The 19,733-nt window shown below is 42.1% G+C and overlaps 1 protein-coding gene across 3 annotated transcripts in view; it reads right to left on the bottom strand.

The window, feature by feature from the left end:
- The window catches only part of LOC124015855 (acid-sensing ion channel 2-like), a 602,527-nt gene that overhangs the window by 39,087 nt on the left and 543,707 nt on the right, over positions 1-19,733 (bottom strand). For all 3 annotated transcript variants that reach the window (XM_046331329.1, XM_046331328.1, XM_046331327.1), the window contains one exon: positions 9,387-9,537. In XM_046331329.1, the coding sequence (XP_046187285.1) occupies positions 9,387-9,537 (151 nt within the window). The remainder of the gene's footprint in view (positions 1-9,386; positions 9,538-19,733) is intronic.

The following is a 19,733-nucleotide window of genomic DNA, read 5'->3' as shown; positions in this document are numbered from 1 at the left end:
GGATTCTTCAAGGTGTCGAAAGCATTCCACAGGGATGCTGGCCCACGTTGACTCCAATGCTTCCCACAGTTGTGTCAAGTTGGCCGGATGTCCTTTGGGTGGTGGACCATTCTTGATACACACGGGAAACTGTTGAGCATGAAAAACCCAGCAGAGCTGTATTTCTTGACACACTCAAACCGGTCCACCTGGAAGCTACTACCATACCCCCTTCTAAGGCACTTAAATATTTTGTCTTGCCCATTCACCCTCTGAAAGGTCCACATACACCATCCATATCTCAATTGTCTCAAGTCTTAAAAATCATTCTTTAACCGGTCTCCTCCCCTTCATCTACACTGATTGAAGTGGATTTAACCAGTGACTTCAATAAGGGATCATAGCTTTCACCTGGATTCACGTGGTCAGTTTATATCATGGAAAGAGCAATGTTCTGTACACTCTCTATGCGTGGGAATACTTTGGAACAGATTTGGTAGTGGTGGGATGCTGGAAATAGCTGAGCCAATTGAAGTAGGTGACAGGCAGGAAGTGAACATTCACTTTCATTGTTTTAAAGGTGAGATAATGAGCTGCCTGGGGATATTCTATAATATCCCTCAGAACAATTTCAACTTAATCCTGTTATATAAGCAAAACCTTCACCGAAGATCTACCTGGCTACTTTCATAGCACATTATGAATTATAAAGGCTTGTGTTTCCCTTTGTTTAGTACATATAAACAACCCATCTTAATGCTTTGATGCTTAGATAGCTCGACATGACTCCTGGTACAGTTGAATTCGGAAGTTTGCATACACCTTAGCCAAATACATTTAAACTCAGTTTTTCCACAAATCCCGACATTTAATCCTAGTAAAAATTCTTAGGTCAGTTAGGATCACCACTTTATTTTAAGACTGTGAAATGTCAGAATAATAGGAGAGAGAATTATTTATTTCAGCTTTTATTTCTTTCATCACATTCCCAGTGGGTCAGACGTTTACATACACTCAATTAGTATTTGGTAGCATTGCCTTTAAATTGTTTAACTTGGGTCTAATGTCTCAGGTAGCCTTCCACAAGCTTTCCACAATAAGTTGGGTGAATTTTGGCCCATTCCTCCTGACAGAGATGGTGTAACTGAGTCAGGTTTGTAGGCCTCCTTGCTCGCACACACTTTTCAGTTCTTCCCACTGTCATGATGTTGCCCTCATTGGGTACAGCGAGCACTATTCCCCCTCCCTCTGCAACATCCCCCTCTCTCTGTCTCTCCTACACCCAGGCTGCTGCGACCCCAGGTCGTAAATTCCTGGAGGAGAATCCTGCCTCATGGCCAGACAGAGAGAGTGAGTTTTTATAGAGAGAACAAAGGAATTTCATCCAGCTCACAGAAGTTGACAACCAAACAATATTCAGGTTCTGGAGAAGGTATAAAAGATCGGTGAAGAATCCAGCTACGAACTGGTCTGTCTGGTACAGTTTTGTGAAACTCATGAGAGACAATACCATAACTAATGTTAATATCTAATGGTTGTATAAAATGAATGAGTAAAGATGAAACTATTTGTGAAATTATGTAATGTGATGTTAGGCTGTTTAATGAAGGAAACTCCAATTCCCGTTGGAGTTTAACTAAATCTGAGGACCGCCCATGAGGACAATTAGGACCCGGCGTCATGGGACAGCCCTTTTCTATGTTCCGAATAAAACCCCCACCTGGGTTTTCCCACTTCAGACCAGCTTACATCGATAATGAGAGGGCCAAGGTTTGATACCAGACCAGTACCTCTATCACAGAGGGAAATGAGGTTTAAGTAGATTGATTAATCTTTTAACCATCCCACGTGGTTAAACTCTTAGACTATCGATACCGACAGAATAAGAACAAGTATTTGATATTAATTACTAGTCTGCAGCTAGGAATTCGGTATCATTGAACGCAAAGACCGACAACCGCCGAAACATCTATTCTAATACAACATTTCTGAATGGGACTCTGAAGTATCCATTCTAACAACGAAAGACGGACGGCTGAACTTCCAACAGAAAGAAAGACGATTCCAACAGAGATCACGTGACACACTGAGCGTAAATAAATATACTGATTGCAATTATTCCCGAATGAGTGAGCATTCATGTGCAAAGGATTAGCATTTAAATTGTTTCAACAATTTCAACACGACACCACATATTTTCTATAGGCTTGAGGTCAGGGCTTTGTGATGTCCACTCCAATACCTTAACTTTGTTTGTCCTTAAGCCATTTTGCCACAAGTTTGGAAGTATGCTTGTGGTCATTGTCCATTTGGAAGACCCATTTGCGACCAAGCTTGATGTTGCTTCAATATATCCACATAATTTTACTTATTCATGATGCCATCTATTTTGTGAAGTGCACCAGTCCCTCCTGCAGCAAAGCACCCCCACAACATGATGCTGCCACCCCCGTGCTTCTCGGTTGGGGTGGTGTTCTTCGGCTTGCAAGCCTCCCCCTTTATCCTCCAAACATAATGATGGTCATTATGGCCAAGCAGTTCTATTTTTGTTTCATCAGACCAGAGGATATTTCTCCAAAAAGTACGATCTTTGTCCCCCATGTGCAGTTGCAAACCATTGTCTGGCTTTTTTTATGGCGGTTTTGGAGCAGTGGCTTCTTCCTTGCTGAGCGGCCTTTCAGGTTATGTTAATATAGGACTCGTTTACTGTGGATATAGGATTGATTTGCACTTTTTGTACCAAAGTACGTCTCCAGGAGACAGAACGCATCTCCTTCCTGAGAGGTATGACGGCTGTGTGGTCCCATGGTGTGAATACTTGCGTACTATCGTTTCTATCCCTTCAGATGTTTGGAAATTGCTCCCAAGGATGAACCAGACTTGTGGAGGTCTACAATTTTTTATCTGACTTCTTGGCTGATTTCTTTTGATTTTCCCATGATGTCAAGCAAAGAGGCAGTGAGTTTGAAGGTAGGCCTTGAAAACCATCCACAGGTACACCTCCAATTGACTCAAATGAATTGTGTCCTGCACAAAATAGATGTCCTAACCGACTTGCCAAAACTATAGTTTGTTAACAAGAAATTTGTGGAGTGGTTGAAAAATTAGATTTAATGACTCCAACCTAAGTGTATGTAAACGTCCGACTTCAACTGTATGTTTGATCAAGAACATTTCAGGTAAAAGAAAACATTTAAATGACTGTTAGTCTTGTGGAATCTACACTCAAATAAAATACAAACCTATAATGTAACAATTTCAAAGATTTTACTGATTAAATAAATTCATTAGACCCTAATCTATGGATTTCACATGACTAGGAATACAGATATGCATCTGTTGGTCACAGATACCTTAAAAAATAGGTTAGGGAAGTGGATCAGAAAACCAGTCACTATCTGGTGTGACCACCATTTGCCTCATTCAGCGCGACACATTTCCTTCACATAGAGTTGATCAGGTTTTTGATTGTGGCCTGTGGAATGCTGTCCCACTCCTCTTCAATGGCTTTGCAAAGTTGCTGGATATTGGGGGGATATGGACATGCTGTCGTACACTCTGTCGTACACGTCAATCCAGAGCATCCCAAACATGCTCAGTGGGTGACATGTCTGGTGTGTATACAGGCCATGGAATAACTGGGGCATTTTCAGCTTCCAGGAATTGTGTACAGATCCTTGCGACATGGGGCTGTGCATTATCATGCTGAAACATGAGGTGATGGCGGTGGATGAATGACACAACAATGGGCCTCAGGTTCTCCTCACAGTATCTCTGTGCATTCAATCCATCAATAAAATGCAATTGTATTCATTGTCTGTAGCTTATGCCTGCCCATAGCATAACCCCACTGCCACCATGATGCACTCTGTTCACAACGTTGACATCAGCAACCCGCTTGCCCACACAACGCCACGTCTGCCATCTGCCCGGTATAGTTGAAACCGGGATTAATCCGTGAAGAGCACACTTCTCCAGTGTGCTAGTGGCCATCGAAGGTGAGCATTTACCACTGAAGTCAGTTACGATGCCAAACTGCAGTCAGGTCAAGACCCTGGTTAGGATGACAAGCAGGCAGATGAGCTTCCCTGAGACAGTTTCTGACAGTTTTTGCAAAATGTCTTTGGTTGTGCAATCCCACAGTTTCATCAGCAGTCTGGGTGGTTGGTCTGCAGTTGTGAGGCCGGTTGGACATCAGTCGTATTGTGTTGTGTGACAAAACTGCACATTTTAGAGTGGCCTTTATTTGTCCCCTGTACAAGGTGCACCTGTGCAATGATCATGCTGTTTAATCAGCTTCTTGATATGCCACACCTGTCAGGAGGATGGATTATCTTGGCAAAGGAGAAATGCCCACTAACAGGGATGTAAATAAATCCTCCACATACAACACCCTTTCAGCCAGGAACATTCTGTTAAAGGTTCCCAAAGCACACACATCCCTCGGTATTTTCAGTTCGCTGCAGCTAGCGACTGGAACGAGATGCAACAAACACTAAAACTGGACAGTTTTATCTCAATCTCTTCATTCAAAGACTCAATCATGGACACTCTTCACGACAGTTGTGGCTGCTTTGCGTGATATATTGTCGTCTCTACCTTCTTGCCCTTTGTGCTGTTGTCTATGCCCAATAATGGTTGTACCATGTTTTGAGCTTCTCCGTGCTGCTGCCATGTTGTGTTGCTACCATGTTGTTTTCATGTTGTGTAGCTACCATGCTGTAGCAACACAACATGAAAAGGTCGTAGGTCTCTCTTTATGTAGTGGCTCCTAAGTGGTGCAGTGGTCTAAGGCACTGAATTGCTGTGCTCGAGGCATCACTACAGACACCCTGGTTTGAATCCAGGCTGTGTCACAACCAGCCGTGATTGGGAGTCCTATAGGGCGGTGCACACTTGGCCCAGCGTTTTCCGGGTTTGGCCGGTGTAGGCCGTCATCGTAAATAAGAATTGTAAATAGTCAGTTCTTAACTGACTTGCCTAGTTAAATAAAGGTTGAAAAACACTTTAAATGTTGCATTTATATTTTTTTTCAGTGCAGTGTAATAACCTCACAGTCTGATGTGAAATGCTAAGTGTTTAACTCCCCACTCCTGCAAAAATTCAGTAGGTAACCCAACGGCAGAATGAGATAACAAGTCTTCAGATCAAGAGAAGAGTGAGAAAACTCGCCTGGCTCTTCCACTTTCTAATCTGAACTTCAGTTGACCTCTCTTGCAGACAGAGACAATCCATACAACATCCCACACAAACACGGCCAAGATCGCATTGTGTTCGATAAGGACTTAAGAAAGTACAGCGAAAAAAGGAATACATTGATTGGAAACAACAGAGGACCCTGTTAATACTGTGAAAGGTGGTTGTAGTAAGTGTTGACACTGTATTATGCACCCTGGGCAAAACCTTAGGTTGAAATCAATAGCAGCTATGTGCATACTTTCCATATGTTACGTGTTCCTGTCTAAGGACAGTGAACAATAACAAAGTGTGTGGTATTGGAGAAGCCAGAGGTCAAGTGCAACGGCTGAGTCCCAAACGGCACCCGATTCCCTTTATCGTGCACTACTTTTGAGCAGGGCCCAAAGTAGTGTACTGTACAGGGAATAGGGTGCCATTTGGGGTGAAGCCAATGAGTTTCATCAGACACACAGTGGAGAAGTGGAGCTGGAGGTTAGCACAGCGACTGCAGCAAATCTCTCTTTAAATTCACATGAAATTTATTCAAATGTTTGTAAAAGTAAATGATTGGAGAAAATGACTTCGATGAGGTCCTAATCACTTGACAAGTCGTCATTGAATTCCACTTGACAACCCTGCAAATATTTAAGATGCACTTGAGAGATCAGCCCCTCGAATACAGCTAATGTATGAGAGGAAATGATAGAGACAATCTGAAGCTCTCATTATTTCTTCCACCGAGCAATCCTGATGCCAATGTGAGTTGCAGTGTATCTAGGCAACTGCATATGTATTTCTAAAACACCGCACACACCTACGCTGGTGATCAAATTAAGATAGCACATCTGTAGTTAAGTGTAATAGCAAATGGGTTGGGTTGTGTACGTTAATAATGACTAATAAAGTGATTGTTGTCATAATTTTAAAAAACCAATCTAGTCTAATTAATATAAATAAAAAGACAAACATGACTTTACACTACAGATGTAGGATCTTCATTTGATCACTCTTTTGTTGCACAGTAGGAAATGTACACTTGGCGTATATTCAATGTTTAAAAAGGCTTCTAAAAGTTTGTAATTTCCACTTTAAAATGTCAGATTTGATTTGCCCTTACAAAAATTGTATCAACCCCTACAAAGAAGTCAATTATTTCTAATCCACATAATACTTGGCTTTTCTGTTACTGCAAGATAATTTTCCTGCTGTAGAAAACTGGCTCAAATTAAGATCCTACATCTGTACTGTGCTCCTGTTGATGCTCATCCAATCTAGATGAAGAACACGGCCCAGTTTTTTTTTTTTACCGATCTAGATTTTTCCTATTGGACAGGATGAAATGCATAGAAATCTAATTAATTGAACAGACAAATCATTGACTTGAATGGGGCCAATTCTATTCATTCAATTTCTATGCATTTAATCCTATCCAATAGGAAAAATCTAGATAGATAACTTTTAAAAAACTGGGCCCAGGAAACTGTGGATTTTGACTACCCCTAGCTGACAGTAAAATAACCAGGAACCAAAAATACAACAATTCCATTCTTCAGATCAATAAACATCCCATGCCAAATGTCAACACCCCCTCTTCCTCCATGGTTCTATCGTGATAATGTCCACTTCCTCTGTACTACAAACTAACTCCTGTGAGTCCAGACATGACAGTATGGCAGCAAAACAAGCTGCCTCTCTACCCTCTAAAGCTCCCAGGATGCAGCTAGCCACAAACCTGACCATGGAGACGATGCAGCTCTGATTGACTGCTGGCCTTTGCCAGGCAGACAGAAAGGAGAGGGTGAGAGGAGGGGTGGAGAGAGAGAAGAGGGTGAGAGGAGGGGTGGAGAGAGAGGAGAGGGTGAGAGGAGGGGTGGAGAGAAATAGGGAGGGAGAAAAAGAATAGAAAGGCTGAGGTAGGAGCCCTGTTCCGTGTGTCAGTGTGTCTAATATGTCCGGTATGTCCAGTGTGTCTAATATGTCTAATATGTCCAGTTTGTCTGGTGTGTCCAGTTTGTCTGGTGTGTCCAGTGTGTCTGGTGTGTCCAGTGTGTCCAGTTTGTCTGGTGTGTCCAGTTTGTCTGGTGTGTCCAGTGTGTCTAATATGTCCGGTATGTCCGTTGTGTCCAGTTTGTCTGGTGTGTCCAGTGTGTCTAATATGTCTAATATGTCCGTTGTGTCCAGTTTGTCTGGTGTGTCCAGTGTGTCTAATATGTCTAATATGTCCGGTATGTCCGTTGTGTCCAGTGTGTCTAATATGTCCGGTATGTCCATTGTGTCCAGTTTGTCTGGTGTGTCCAGTTTGTCTGGTGTGTCCAGTTTGTCTGGTGTGTCCAGTGTGTCTGGTGTGTCCAGTGTGTCCAGTTTGTCTGGTGTGTCCAGTTTGTCTAATATGTCCGGTATGTCCGTTGTGTCCAGTGTGTCTAATATGTCTAATATGTCCGGTGTGTCCAGTTTGTCTGGTGTGTCCAGTGTGTCTAATATGTCCGGTATGTCCATTGTGTCCGGTTTGTCTGGTGTGTCCAGTGTGTCTAATATGTCCCGTATGTCCATTGTGTCCAGTTTGTCTGGTGTGTCCAGTGTGTCTAATATGTCTGGTATGTCCATTGTGTCCAGTTTGTCTGGTGTGTCCAGTGTGTCTAACATGTCCGGTATGTCCATTGTGTCCAGTTTGTCTGGTGTGTCCAGTGTGTCTAATATGTCTAATATGTCCGGTATGTCCATTGTGTCCAGTTTGTCTGGTGTGTCCAGTGTGTCTAATATGTCCGGTATGTCCATTGTGTCCAGTTTGTCTGGTGTGTCCAGTGTGTCTAATATGTCTAATATGTCCGGTATGTCCATTGTGTCCAGTTTGTCTGGTGTGTCCAGTGTGTCTAATATGTCCGGTATGTCCGTTGTGTCCAGTTTGTCTGGTGTGTCCAGTGTGTCTAATATGCCCGGGATGTCCGTTGTCCATTTGTGTCCAGTTTGTCTGGTCCGTGTCCAGTTGTGTCCGGTTTGTCTGGTGTGTCCGTGTATGTCCATTGTGTCCAGTTTGTCTGGTGTGTCCAGTTTGTCTAATATGTCCGGTATGTCCGTTGTGTCCAGTTTGTCTGGTGTGTCCAGTGTGTCTAATATGTCCGGTATGTCCGTTGTGTCCGGTTTGTCTGGTGTGTCCAGTGTGTCTAATATGTCCGGTATGTCCGTTGTGTCCGGTTTGTCTGGTGTGTCCAGTGTGTCTAATATGTCCGGTATGTCCGTTGTGTCCGGTTTGTCTGGTGTGTCCAGTGTGTCTAATATGTCCGGTATGTCCATTGTGTCCAGTTTGTCTGGTGTGCCCGGTGTGTCCGGTGCCTTTGCTTAGATTTAAGTCTCTAAAGGCACTGAGGCCCTGCTTCTCTGTGAGGTGGAAGCTGTGAGGAGGAAGCTGCAAGGAGGAAGCTCTGAGTAGGAAGTTCTGAGCCCCCTGTTATCTGCTGACAGGACTGAGCCAGCTGGTTGTGTGCTAATTCATCCGTACAGGCTCACAGAGGGATAAACAAGGGCACCATCCAGGGCCCTCCATCCCAGTAGGAGACTCTACAAAGAGGTCTACACTCTCACTGTGCTTCTATGCCCCTCTGTATAGCGACTTAGCCTCTGCCTCATCACAACAGACTTAAACACACCAGTGATGGGAAGGGACAGCTGAGGAGAAGCCTATGTGTCCCACTGCTAATCTGAGAAGAACATGTGGAGAATTGATCGGGGAAATAAACAGGCTCTCTGCATGATACATGCTCTATATATGGAGAGTAAATATAGTCTATCTGCTAGAGGGCCCATGACTTGGCCTGATGCTGTGCTTCAACAACTCCCCTGTCTTCACTTCCACGCAGGTTGAGACGTGAGCAAGGATTTCAATGAGGCTCATTGTGCAGCTAACAGGTCAGGCAGCAAGATCCCTCCTACACAAGACTATATGAACAACTAACAGGGCTTCTTCCACTATGAACAACAAATCGAGGAAACTGATAAAGGAATGGCATCGCTTCCAAATCTGAAAGGAAAAGCACATCCTGACTTGAGCTGTTATTTGACAGCAAGTCAATACATTTTGGGCAGAATTGATATAAATGGTGAAAAACACAGGACATAGAATATAACTTTGGGGGACACCAGTCGTCAACTCCACACAGTCAGATTGAACACCCTCTACATGGATACATTGTGACTTGGATGGAGAGGGTCAGGTATGGTGTAGTTGGGCCTACCTGTGTCGCCCCACACGGGTAGGTACTCGTCCTGCTGGATGTCCAGCATAATCTCCAGGCCGTTCCCCGTCCCTCCCTTCATGGTGGTCCGCAGCGTCTTCCCCTCCTCCGCTGCATTGAACATGTAACACTTCCCATACCTGGTGAACACCTGCAGAGAGAGAGAGAGAGAGAGAGAGAGAGAGAGAGAGAGAGAGAGAGAGAGAGAGAGAGAGAGAGAGAGAGAGAGAGAGAGAGAGAGAGAGAGCAGAAGTTAGTACTGACCATGTTATGTACACAGGCTGGTGGACATCAGGAGATACATTAACTAATCATAAACTGGTACCATGACATTCCCTGAGGAGGTTTAGGGAAGAACTGTCCTTATAGCCTTCTAGATGCATTAAGAAATCAGCAAGCTGAACTAGATATGATAATGATTGTAACACCCTACAGGCAAATTCAAATGACAACAACAGAGCCTGGAACAAAAGTTAAGTATTAAGGATTCATGTGGAGACTAGGAACACAAAATGTTGATTTGTCCCTTGGTTGCCCTTAATAGAAATCCATGATCAATCCCAATGGCACACAACAACCTTCTAACACATTCTCCTATGATTTCCCAAAATTGGAAGAGGCACCTTGTGCTTTTTAAAAATGTGTTTACAAGCATACACTTTATGGCAGGGCAATGGGCCACATTGGAGACAAATCCTATCATTTCAGTGTAATGGAGCATGTGGCTGTTGTTCCCTCTCCCTTCAAGTGGCTGGATGTGCAGAAGCATTACAGGCTGTGGAGCCGTCGCTCTCTGAAGGACAGCTAATAACAGGCTTTCTGCAGCTCCACTCTGCTCCGGTCAGGTGGAGAAAGCACTTTTCAGCTCCTATATTGGGTAAAGTAGGGCCAGATTAGGCCTTAAAGGAAAGTAGAGAATTGAAAACAGCATGGGCACTTTATCCTGTAATCACTTAAAAGCGGTGCTCACTCTGCCATTAGTGGCATGGAGTTCATGGGAGGAAAAACCTGCATTCGCCATCCCCATTTTCAGTACATTGTTAACAGTTCAAGGATGCCAGTTCAAGGATGTTGAGATGCCATTATGAGAAGGAATGCATAGGGAAAGCTCAGATTTGTCTTGGTAATAACTGAACTTTTGCCTCTCATTCAATCAAACAAATCGGCACAGTTATATGTCACACCTCTGTGCTAGATAGCGACTGAGGTTTATATGAATACTAGACAGGTGTAAAATGCAGAATCAGTGCAGTTTATTGAGAGACAGGTGTGTAAAAGATGTACACACGTAAATTAGATGGGTGTTGGGAGGTCCCTGCTCATGGATAATAATCACCATAACAACCCTCAGCCCACCTTCCTTTCCCTCACCAATCAGAGAAGGTCTGAGGAATAGAATGTTGTTTGAACATCATCAACAAGGTCACACACTCCAAGCCTTCTTATTGGATAGAAGCAGTGGCCTATCTGCCCTTCTATGTTCCGGTCTGGGATCAGTGTGGTTCTGGGAGCTCAGAATGGTTACAGTTACAGGGCCTTCAGAAAGTATTCACACCCCTTGACTTTTCACTCATTTTGTTGTGTTACAGCCTGAATTTAAAATGGTTACATTAAGATTTTGTTTCACTGGCCCACACACAATACCACATAATGTCTTAGAGGAATGTTTACTAAGTAATTTTTACTAAGCAACTAAAATGTTTACTAAGTAATTAAAAATGAAAAGCTGAAATGTCAATAAGTATTCAACCCCTTTGTTATGGCAATCAAGTTCAGGAGTACAAATTTGCTTAACAAGTCACATAATAAGTTGTACTCACTCTGTGTGCAATAATAGTGTTTAATGTGATTTTTGAATGACTACCTCATCTCTGTACCCCACACATACAATTGTCCGTAAGGTCCCTCAGTTGAGCAGTGAATTTCAAATACAGATTCAACCACAAAGACCAGGGAAGTTTTCCAATGCCTCGCAAAGAAGGGATTTATTGTTGATGGGTTAAAAAAAGCAGACATTAAATATCCCTTTCAGCATGGTGAAGTTAATAATTACACGTTGGATGGTGTATCAATACACCCAGTCACTACAAAGATACAGGTGTTCTTCCTAACTCAGTTGCCGTGAAGAAGGAAACCGCTCAGGGATTTCACCATGAGGCCAACAGTTACAGAGTTTAATTGCAGTTATAGGAGAAAACTGAGGATGGATCAACAACATTGTAGTTACTTCACAATACTAATCTAAATATCAGTGAAAAGAAGGAAGCCTGTACAGAATTAAAGTATTACAAAACATGAATCCTGTTTGCAATAAGGCACAAAAGCAAAATTGCAAAAAATATTGTCAAAGAAATTAACTTCATGTTCTGAATAGAAAGTGTTGTGTTTGGGGCAAATCCAATACAACCCATCACTGAGTACCACTCTTCATATTTTTGACCATGGTGGTGGAGGCATCATTTTATCCTTGTCATCGGCAACGACTAGGGACTTTTTAAAGGTAAAAGTAAATAGGGCCTTCCCGAGTGGCGCAGCGGTCTGCGGCATCACTACAGCCTGGGGTTCGATCCCAGGCTGTGTCATAACCGGCCGTGATCGGGAGTCCCATAGGGTTTCGCACAATTGGCTCAGCGTTGTCCGGGTTAGGGGAGAGTTTGGCCAGAGGAGCTTCAGTTGGCTCATCGCACTCTAGCGACTCCTTGTGGTTGTCTGGCTGCCTACAGGGTAACTTGGGTTGTCAGCTGAACGGTGTTTCCTCCGATACATTGGTGCGGCTGGCTTCTGGGTTAAGCTTGACGGTGTTAAGAAGCGCGGTTTGGCGCTTCATGTTTCGGAGGAGGGATGACTTGATCTTTGCCTCTTCCGAGCCCGTTGGGGAGTTGCAGCAATGAGACAAGATCGTAATTGGATCGCTTTTGTAAATGACAAAATTAAGAAGGAGGTGGGGGGGATCACGTGACCCTTGAACGAGATGGCCGCGTGAACTAAGAGCTCCGCACAAGTAGTTTCCAATTCCTAATCTTACCTCCACTTCAAGTTTAAACTCCTTTAGCTTTAGTAAAAAAGTAACGGCGGCTACAAAAGGCGACACTACAGGTGACATTTTTACTCGGACTCGAGTATTAGCGACGGAAAAAGCCTCCAAGAAGAAGCTAGCTTCAGAAAAAGCTAGTGCCATTAGCCAGGAGCAAGAGGACCCGTTCCTCCCCGAGGCTCAACGAATGCCAACCTCGCACTCTGTCGAAGACATCCTTTCTGAGTTGAGATCCCAACGTACAGAACTCAACATTAAATTAGATGCCATTAACTCTCAGCTCAGTGCGATAGGGGGCAAGGTGACAATCCTGGAAAATTCTTTGCCTGACATCAACAACAAGATAACCATAAACGCGTGGCGTCTGGCCGAGGCAGAGGGGCGAATCCTATCCATGGAAAACTTATTGACAGATGCCATGGAAACAATAGCATATGCTAAAAAGAAAATCGAGCATCTGGAAGAGAAAACAGAGGACCTGGAAAACAGGGCGCGAAGGAATAATTGTGTTCTATTAAATCTGTGCGAAAAAGAAGAGGGAAACATGCCACTGATCCGCTACCTGCAAGACAAACTTCCCGAGTGGCTCCACCTGTCCACCGACAGGCCCATAGAACTCGAGAGAGCTCACCGAGCACTGAGGCCACCATCAGCAGCCAGACAACCACCGCGCCCAATCACCATACGTTTCCTGAGATTCAACGACAAGGAACGAGTCCTACAGGCGGCGAAAATCAACACCATCACAGTGGGAAACGCCAAACTCACTTTACACCAGGACCTGTCAGATGGAATACGCCGAAAGCACCAAGGGTATGACGAGGTGAAGAAATGCTCTATGGACCGAGGCAGCTTCAGGGGATTCAAATACCCAAACAAGCTCAGGATTCTTCACCAAGGAGCCCTGCGACACTTGAAAACTCCCGAAGAGGAGTTTTTTGAAAGACAATCCTGCTCAATGAGAAACGGACCAATGACTAAATGTGATTAATGCCATTACTAAAGGAGGTAAGACGACATATAGCCGATATCCAAAGACCCACCCGCTAAATGTCATTATAGCCGTCCAATCTATATTTATGTTCCTTTAGCTGAGAGGGATAGGCTCTATAGCCTAACCTAGGCCTACTAACATTTCAGCCTACTTTTATTTCCATCTTTTTGTTGCTATTATTACTTGTGGTTCCCTCTGTCCCTTGGGGGAGGTATATGTAAGCTGGGCTATTGATTTTATATTCTCCCTCTTTTAATGTGGTCTGGACAGGGGCTACGTTGTAATTTACTCATTGCGGGGCGTAGAGGAGAGGGTGAGGCATTTCTTTGGTGGGGAGACGTTGTGCGTTGCTAACTGTTCTTGTTTTCTTTTTTTTTCTGGAACACAGAATTGAGACTGGGGGGGGGGGGGGGTAATAGATCCGGGATGTGTCGAGTTGTTTGGGAACTCGGCTGGGGTGTTCAGAGATTATTATTTTATGTACACCATTTATTTTCCTTTTATGTGAACGCAGCTGTAACTATTATCCACTTTTACCCAGAGATGACTTGCACTAAAGTTTGATCACTGTTCGATGACGATGACTAGTATCTTAAATCTATTGACATGGAACTGCCATGGTCTCGGTCATGCAGTAAAACGGAAAAAGATACTATGTGCTCTAAAAAAGGAAAAAGCAGACATTGCGCTATTACAAGAGACTGTGATGCTGAACATGCCAAACTCCGCAGAGCTTAGGTGGGACAGGTGTATTTCTCATCTTTCAAATCAAACAGTAGAGGTACAGCCATACTTATCCATAAGAATGTTCCATTCATAACTGACAAAAACATATCTGATCCGGAGGGGAGATTTATTTTGATAACTGGGTCACTGTATGGTCAACCAATTACTACCTTAAACATATACACCCCTAATACAGATACTCCTGCTTTCATGTCAAATATGATAACCCTGTTCAATGAGCATTGTGTTTCCTTTGGCGTGGTGGCCGGAGATTTTACCTTTAACCCAACCCTAGACAAATCATCTCAAGTCCCCACCACAAATCCTAGATCTGCAAAGATGTTGAACTCTCTTACTAAAGAGATGGGACTAATAGATATCTGGAGAGAGACTAATAGCTAATCTATGGACTATACATACTACTCTAATGTCCATAACACCTACTCCCATATAGATTACATTTTTATCCCAAAGAGTTTCATAAATTCAGCCACATGTACAATCAAACCGGAGGTGGACAAAGGTGTGATCTGAAAGTGCTATGACTTTCAGATCACACCTTTGCCCAACTCCGCTTTGACCTCTGCAAAAACATCCCGAGGTCAAAGAGATGGAAATTCAACACCTCCATGTTATCAAACGAAGCGTTCCATACTTTGGTAACTACATGGATAGACAACTACACACAAGACAACAAAGATTCTCCTGTTTCTCCGGCCACAATGTGGGACGCTGCTAAAGCCACAATTAGAGGTAATCTAATTGCATATGCTTCCTCTAAGAAAAAAGCAATGGAAGCACACAGGCTAGATCTTGAGAGGGAGCTGGAATGCTGTGAAAAAGTACATAAACAATCCCCAGACAGCACCTCCTGGAGTCAACTTAAAGCAGCCAAAGCCAAACTGAATTTGGACTACACTCGAGAGATAAAAAAAGTTTTCTTTACTAAACAGAAATACCATGAGTATAGCAATAGGCCTAGTAGATTGCTTGCTTACAGATTTAAAAAAGAGCAGTCAGAGCGTACAATCATGGCTATCCGAACAGCAGAGGACAAGGTCACATATGACCCAAAAAAGATCCATTTAACTTTTCATGATTTTTATTGCAAACTATATACATCTGAGAGAAAACACACAGAGGCACAACTCCACTCTTCCCTAGAGGGAATCTTCCTACCTAAACTATCAGAGACCGAACAAGAAGAACTCAACTCCCCCTTCACTCCTGAGGAGATCCTGGAGGCAATTACCTCAATGCCACCTAATAAGTTCCCAGGCCCAGATGGATTCCCCAGAGAGTTCTACAAAGCTTTTTGGCCCCAGCTCAGCCCTATCTTCATGCCAATGCTGGAGCATTTTTGCAAAAATGGAGTTCTCCCAGACTCAATGCACACAGCTCGCATTACAGTGTTGCTCAAAGAAGACAAGGACCCTCTATCCTGCTCGTCCTTCCGGCCCATAAGCTTGTTGGATTTCGACTACAAAACAATTACCAAATTGCTCGCCAAAAGACTAAACACTGTTCTTCCCAAAATAATAAAAGTGGATTTATTTGAGACAGATACTCTTCTGATAATGTTCACCGTCTTTTTTATATTATTGATCAAGTAAACGCACAGAAGACCCCTGTCCTGCTGGCTTCACTGGATGCTGAGAAGGCGTTTGACAGGATGGAGTGGAGATTTCTGTTATCAGTCTTAGAAAAGTTCAATATGGGCCCAAATTTTATTAAATGGATCAAATCACTATACTCTCATCCAAATGCCATGGTGACTACTAACGGACTGAACTCTGACAGATTCCCTCTGGAACGAGGCACAAGACAAGGGTGCTCATTGTCCCCCCTGCTTTACTTCTTGGGGGCGGAGCCTCTGACAGAGTTGATAAGGAGCAATCCAAGTATTATGGGTGTTTCTGCAGGTGGCCTGCAGCACAAGATTTGCTTTACACTGATGATGCCTTGCTCTACATATCCATCCTGAGAAATCCATCCCATTTTAGATACAATTGCTCAGTATGGCAGGTTTTCAGGTTATAAGATCCATTTTAACAAATGCACTGTCTGCCCTCTCAATATTACACTCACCAGCTCTATGAAGACACTATGCCCATTCCAATAGAAGACACAGGGGTTTAATTACCTTGGAATCTTCATAACACCAGATCTGAATAGCCTTTTCAAGGAAAATTATCTTCCACTCCTGGATCGAATCAAGAACGAGGAAGAATTAATGTCATCCGTATGAATATCCTCCCAAGACTGAACTATTTATTTCAGATGCTCCCATGCTATCTCCCAGTTTCCTTTTTCAAAACAACTAACCAAAGCATCACCAAATTTATATGGGGCAATAAAAAACCTAGGATCAAGTTCTCCACTTTATCGAAACCTGAATCTAAGGGTGGTCTTGCCCTTCCCTCCCTTCAATTTTACTACTGGTCTGCCCAAATCCGCAACATGCTAACATGGATCACAAACAGACAAGAGTCAACTTGGATTCAGATAGAAGCCCAATCCTGTGGTTAATTGCCCCTAAGCTCAATTATATTCATTAATAACTTTAGTGAAGTGGGCAACATCGCCAAAACCTTTGGTGGAGGGACTGTAAGAAATACCTGGGCATTTCCTCCCAAATATGTTCTCACTCGCCTATAGTAGGCAACCCAGACTTGCCAAAAGCCCAGAGGGATGCCAACTTTAATCTTTGGCATACTCTAGGAATCAGGACCTTTTCAGACCTATTTCATCAGAAAACCACTACACTGAAATCCTTCCAAGAGCTCTGCAGTGAATTCAATGTGTCAAGATCCCTTTTTTATATATCTTCAAAATAGACATGTAATTTCCTCATTTACTTCCAAGAGGAGGTTTAGAACTCAGTTGAATGAAGTTGAAACCCTTCTTGTCACAGCACAATCCATTAAAGGCAAAATATCTTATACAGTATCTATAGACTCCTTTCTGAGCAAGGAAGCTCCTCCTTTACTCCATTGACAGTAATATGGGAAAGGGACCTTGGTCTGACTATCAGTGATGAGTTATGGGCGGAGGTTTGCGACAGGGTATACTGCTCCTCTACTGATGTAAAAATGAAAGAATTAAATTTTTGTACAAATTTTATTACACTCCTTTTTGAGACTCCATAGAATGAAAACAGACATGTCTGCTTACTGTACAAGATGTACCTCTGGAAGTGGAACCTATATGCATGTATTTTGGAGCTGTAGAGAGATTGCCAGATACTAGATGTACAGTTTGATAAGACCCAGTGTATCTATCTTGTTAATGCCCAGCAGGACTTTGTTCTTGATCCAGACAGAGAAAATTTGCTTATGACTATTACATACTTTGCTAAGAAATGTATTATTCTATTGTGAGCCTCTAATACCCCTCCTACATTTAAAATGTGGATTGACCAGATTGTTGACTTTCTCCCTCTTGAAAAGCTCACTTATGACCTCCACAAGAGACAGCCCAACTTTGATAGACTCTGGTCTCCACTACTCAACTATATTGCAAATTGGACAGAGTGAATGGGCAGATACATTGTGTAAGGTGCTGTAAAATCTAAAGATTACTGATTTTCTTGTCGTCTCAGCGAAGGCTAGAAATAGCTAATAAGAACCTTAATAGTGCTGCTGCAAGCTTTATATACGTGTTTATTTATTTATTGTTCTTTGTATGTATGTATGTATGTATGTATGTATGTATGTATGTATGTATGTATGTATGTATGTATGTATGTATGTATGTATGTATGTATGTATGTATGTATGTATGTATGTATGTATGTATGTATGTATGTATGTATGTATGTATGTATGTATGTATGTGTGTGTATGTGTGTATATATATATATATATATATATATATATATATATATATATATATATATATATTTTAAAAAATAACTATTATTTATTACTATTATTATTATTATTATTATTTATTTTTTAAGCCCATCACATCTGTCAATGTGGAATGTGTTGTGTTGGTTGATTTGAAAAACAAGAAAACTTAATAAAACTTTAAATTGAAAAAGAAATTGGGAAGGAAAAAATGAATAATAGTAATAGAATAGCACTAAGCACAGGCAAAATCCTAGAGGAAAACTTATGTAAATAAGATATTTCTGTATTTCATTTTCAATACATTTGCAAACATTTCTAAAAACATGTTTTCATTTTGTGATTATGGGGTATTGTGTGCAGATGGGTGTGATTAAAGTAAAAAAAAATCCATTTTGAATTCAGTCTGTAACACAACAAAATGTGGAATAAGTCAAGGGGTATGAATACATTCTGAAGGCACTGTAAGTCTTCTTAATAGAGGGCTTTTCCATGACCAGCAGGGTTGGGTAGGCTACTTTCTAAATACCATCCGTTACAGTTACTAGTCTCTATCCAAAATTGTAATCAGTAACGTAACTTTTGAATAACTTTTGAACTCAATAACAGAATTTGATAACATTCAGTTAATTTGACAGTTAATTTGACATTAATTTGACATTAAGTTAATACTTCCCCCTTAAGAGGCATAAGAAGAAGACAAAAATGTATGTTACCAATTGAACAGCATCTATTGAAGGATAAATGAATGTTATAGTTTACATATCTGGTCATATATGGATGTTACGTTTTACTTTATGAGTTGGTTATGTAGGCTTCTTCTAACCCATCGCTTTCTACTGTATACAATAATATGATTCAATTATATCTTTACACTAAAAGCAAAGTCTATCTGTCACGCCTTGGTCATAGTATTTTGTTATATATTTGGTCAGGCCAGGGTGTGACATGGGTTTATTTTGTTGTGTTTCGTATTGGGGTTTTGTAGGCATTGGGATTGCGGCTGAGTAGGGCTGTAGCATAGGTTTGGCTGCCTGAGGTGGTTCTCAATCAGAGTCAGGTGATTCTCGTTGTCTCTGATTGGGAACCATATTTAGGTAGCCGGGGTTTCACTGTGTATTTTGTGGGTGATTGTTCCGGTCTCTGTGTAGTGTTCACCAGATAGGCTGTAATTAGGTCTTTCACGTTCCGTTTGTTGTTTTGTATTTATTTAGTTATTTCATGTATCGCAATATTCTTCATTAAAGAACATGAGTAACCACCACGCTGCATTTTGGTCCGACTCTCCTTCAACAGACGAACGCCGTTACACTATCAGAATTCCAGTCATTCCAATAAATGTTATACCTCTTGATCTTCAAGAATAGGACTTGGAAATATAGTATTAAAGATTAACCAAATTGTAACCCAAAAACTAAGGATTTATTAGCCATTCCTACTCTGTTGTTTATGATTTTGTTGTCATGAGGACTGATTAGGCTCATTGAGTCGAGTTGGAAAGAAAATGCTGCGCTCACGGAATGGCATGATTTGAGCACTACTGAAAACTAACTAATGACCAATTAGCCTTTTAGAATTATAAACTTGGATTAGCTAATGTGCCATTGGAACACAGGAGTGATGGTTGATGATAATTGGCCTCTGTAAGCCTACATAGACATTCCATTGAAAATCAGCCGTTTCCAGATACAATAGTCATTTACAACATTAACAATGTCTACACTGTATTTCTGATCAATTTG

The sequence above is a fragment of the Oncorhynchus gorbuscha genome, linkage group LG26 (assembly GCF_021184085.1).
Source record: "Oncorhynchus gorbuscha isolate QuinsamMale2020 ecotype Even-year linkage group LG26, OgorEven_v1.0, whole genome shotgun sequence".
NCBI lineage: Eukaryota > Metazoa > Chordata > Actinopteri > Salmoniformes > Salmonidae > Oncorhynchus > Oncorhynchus gorbuscha.
Note: the sequence above shows the minus strand (reverse complement) of the source record. Positions and strands in the feature narration are given on the sequence as shown.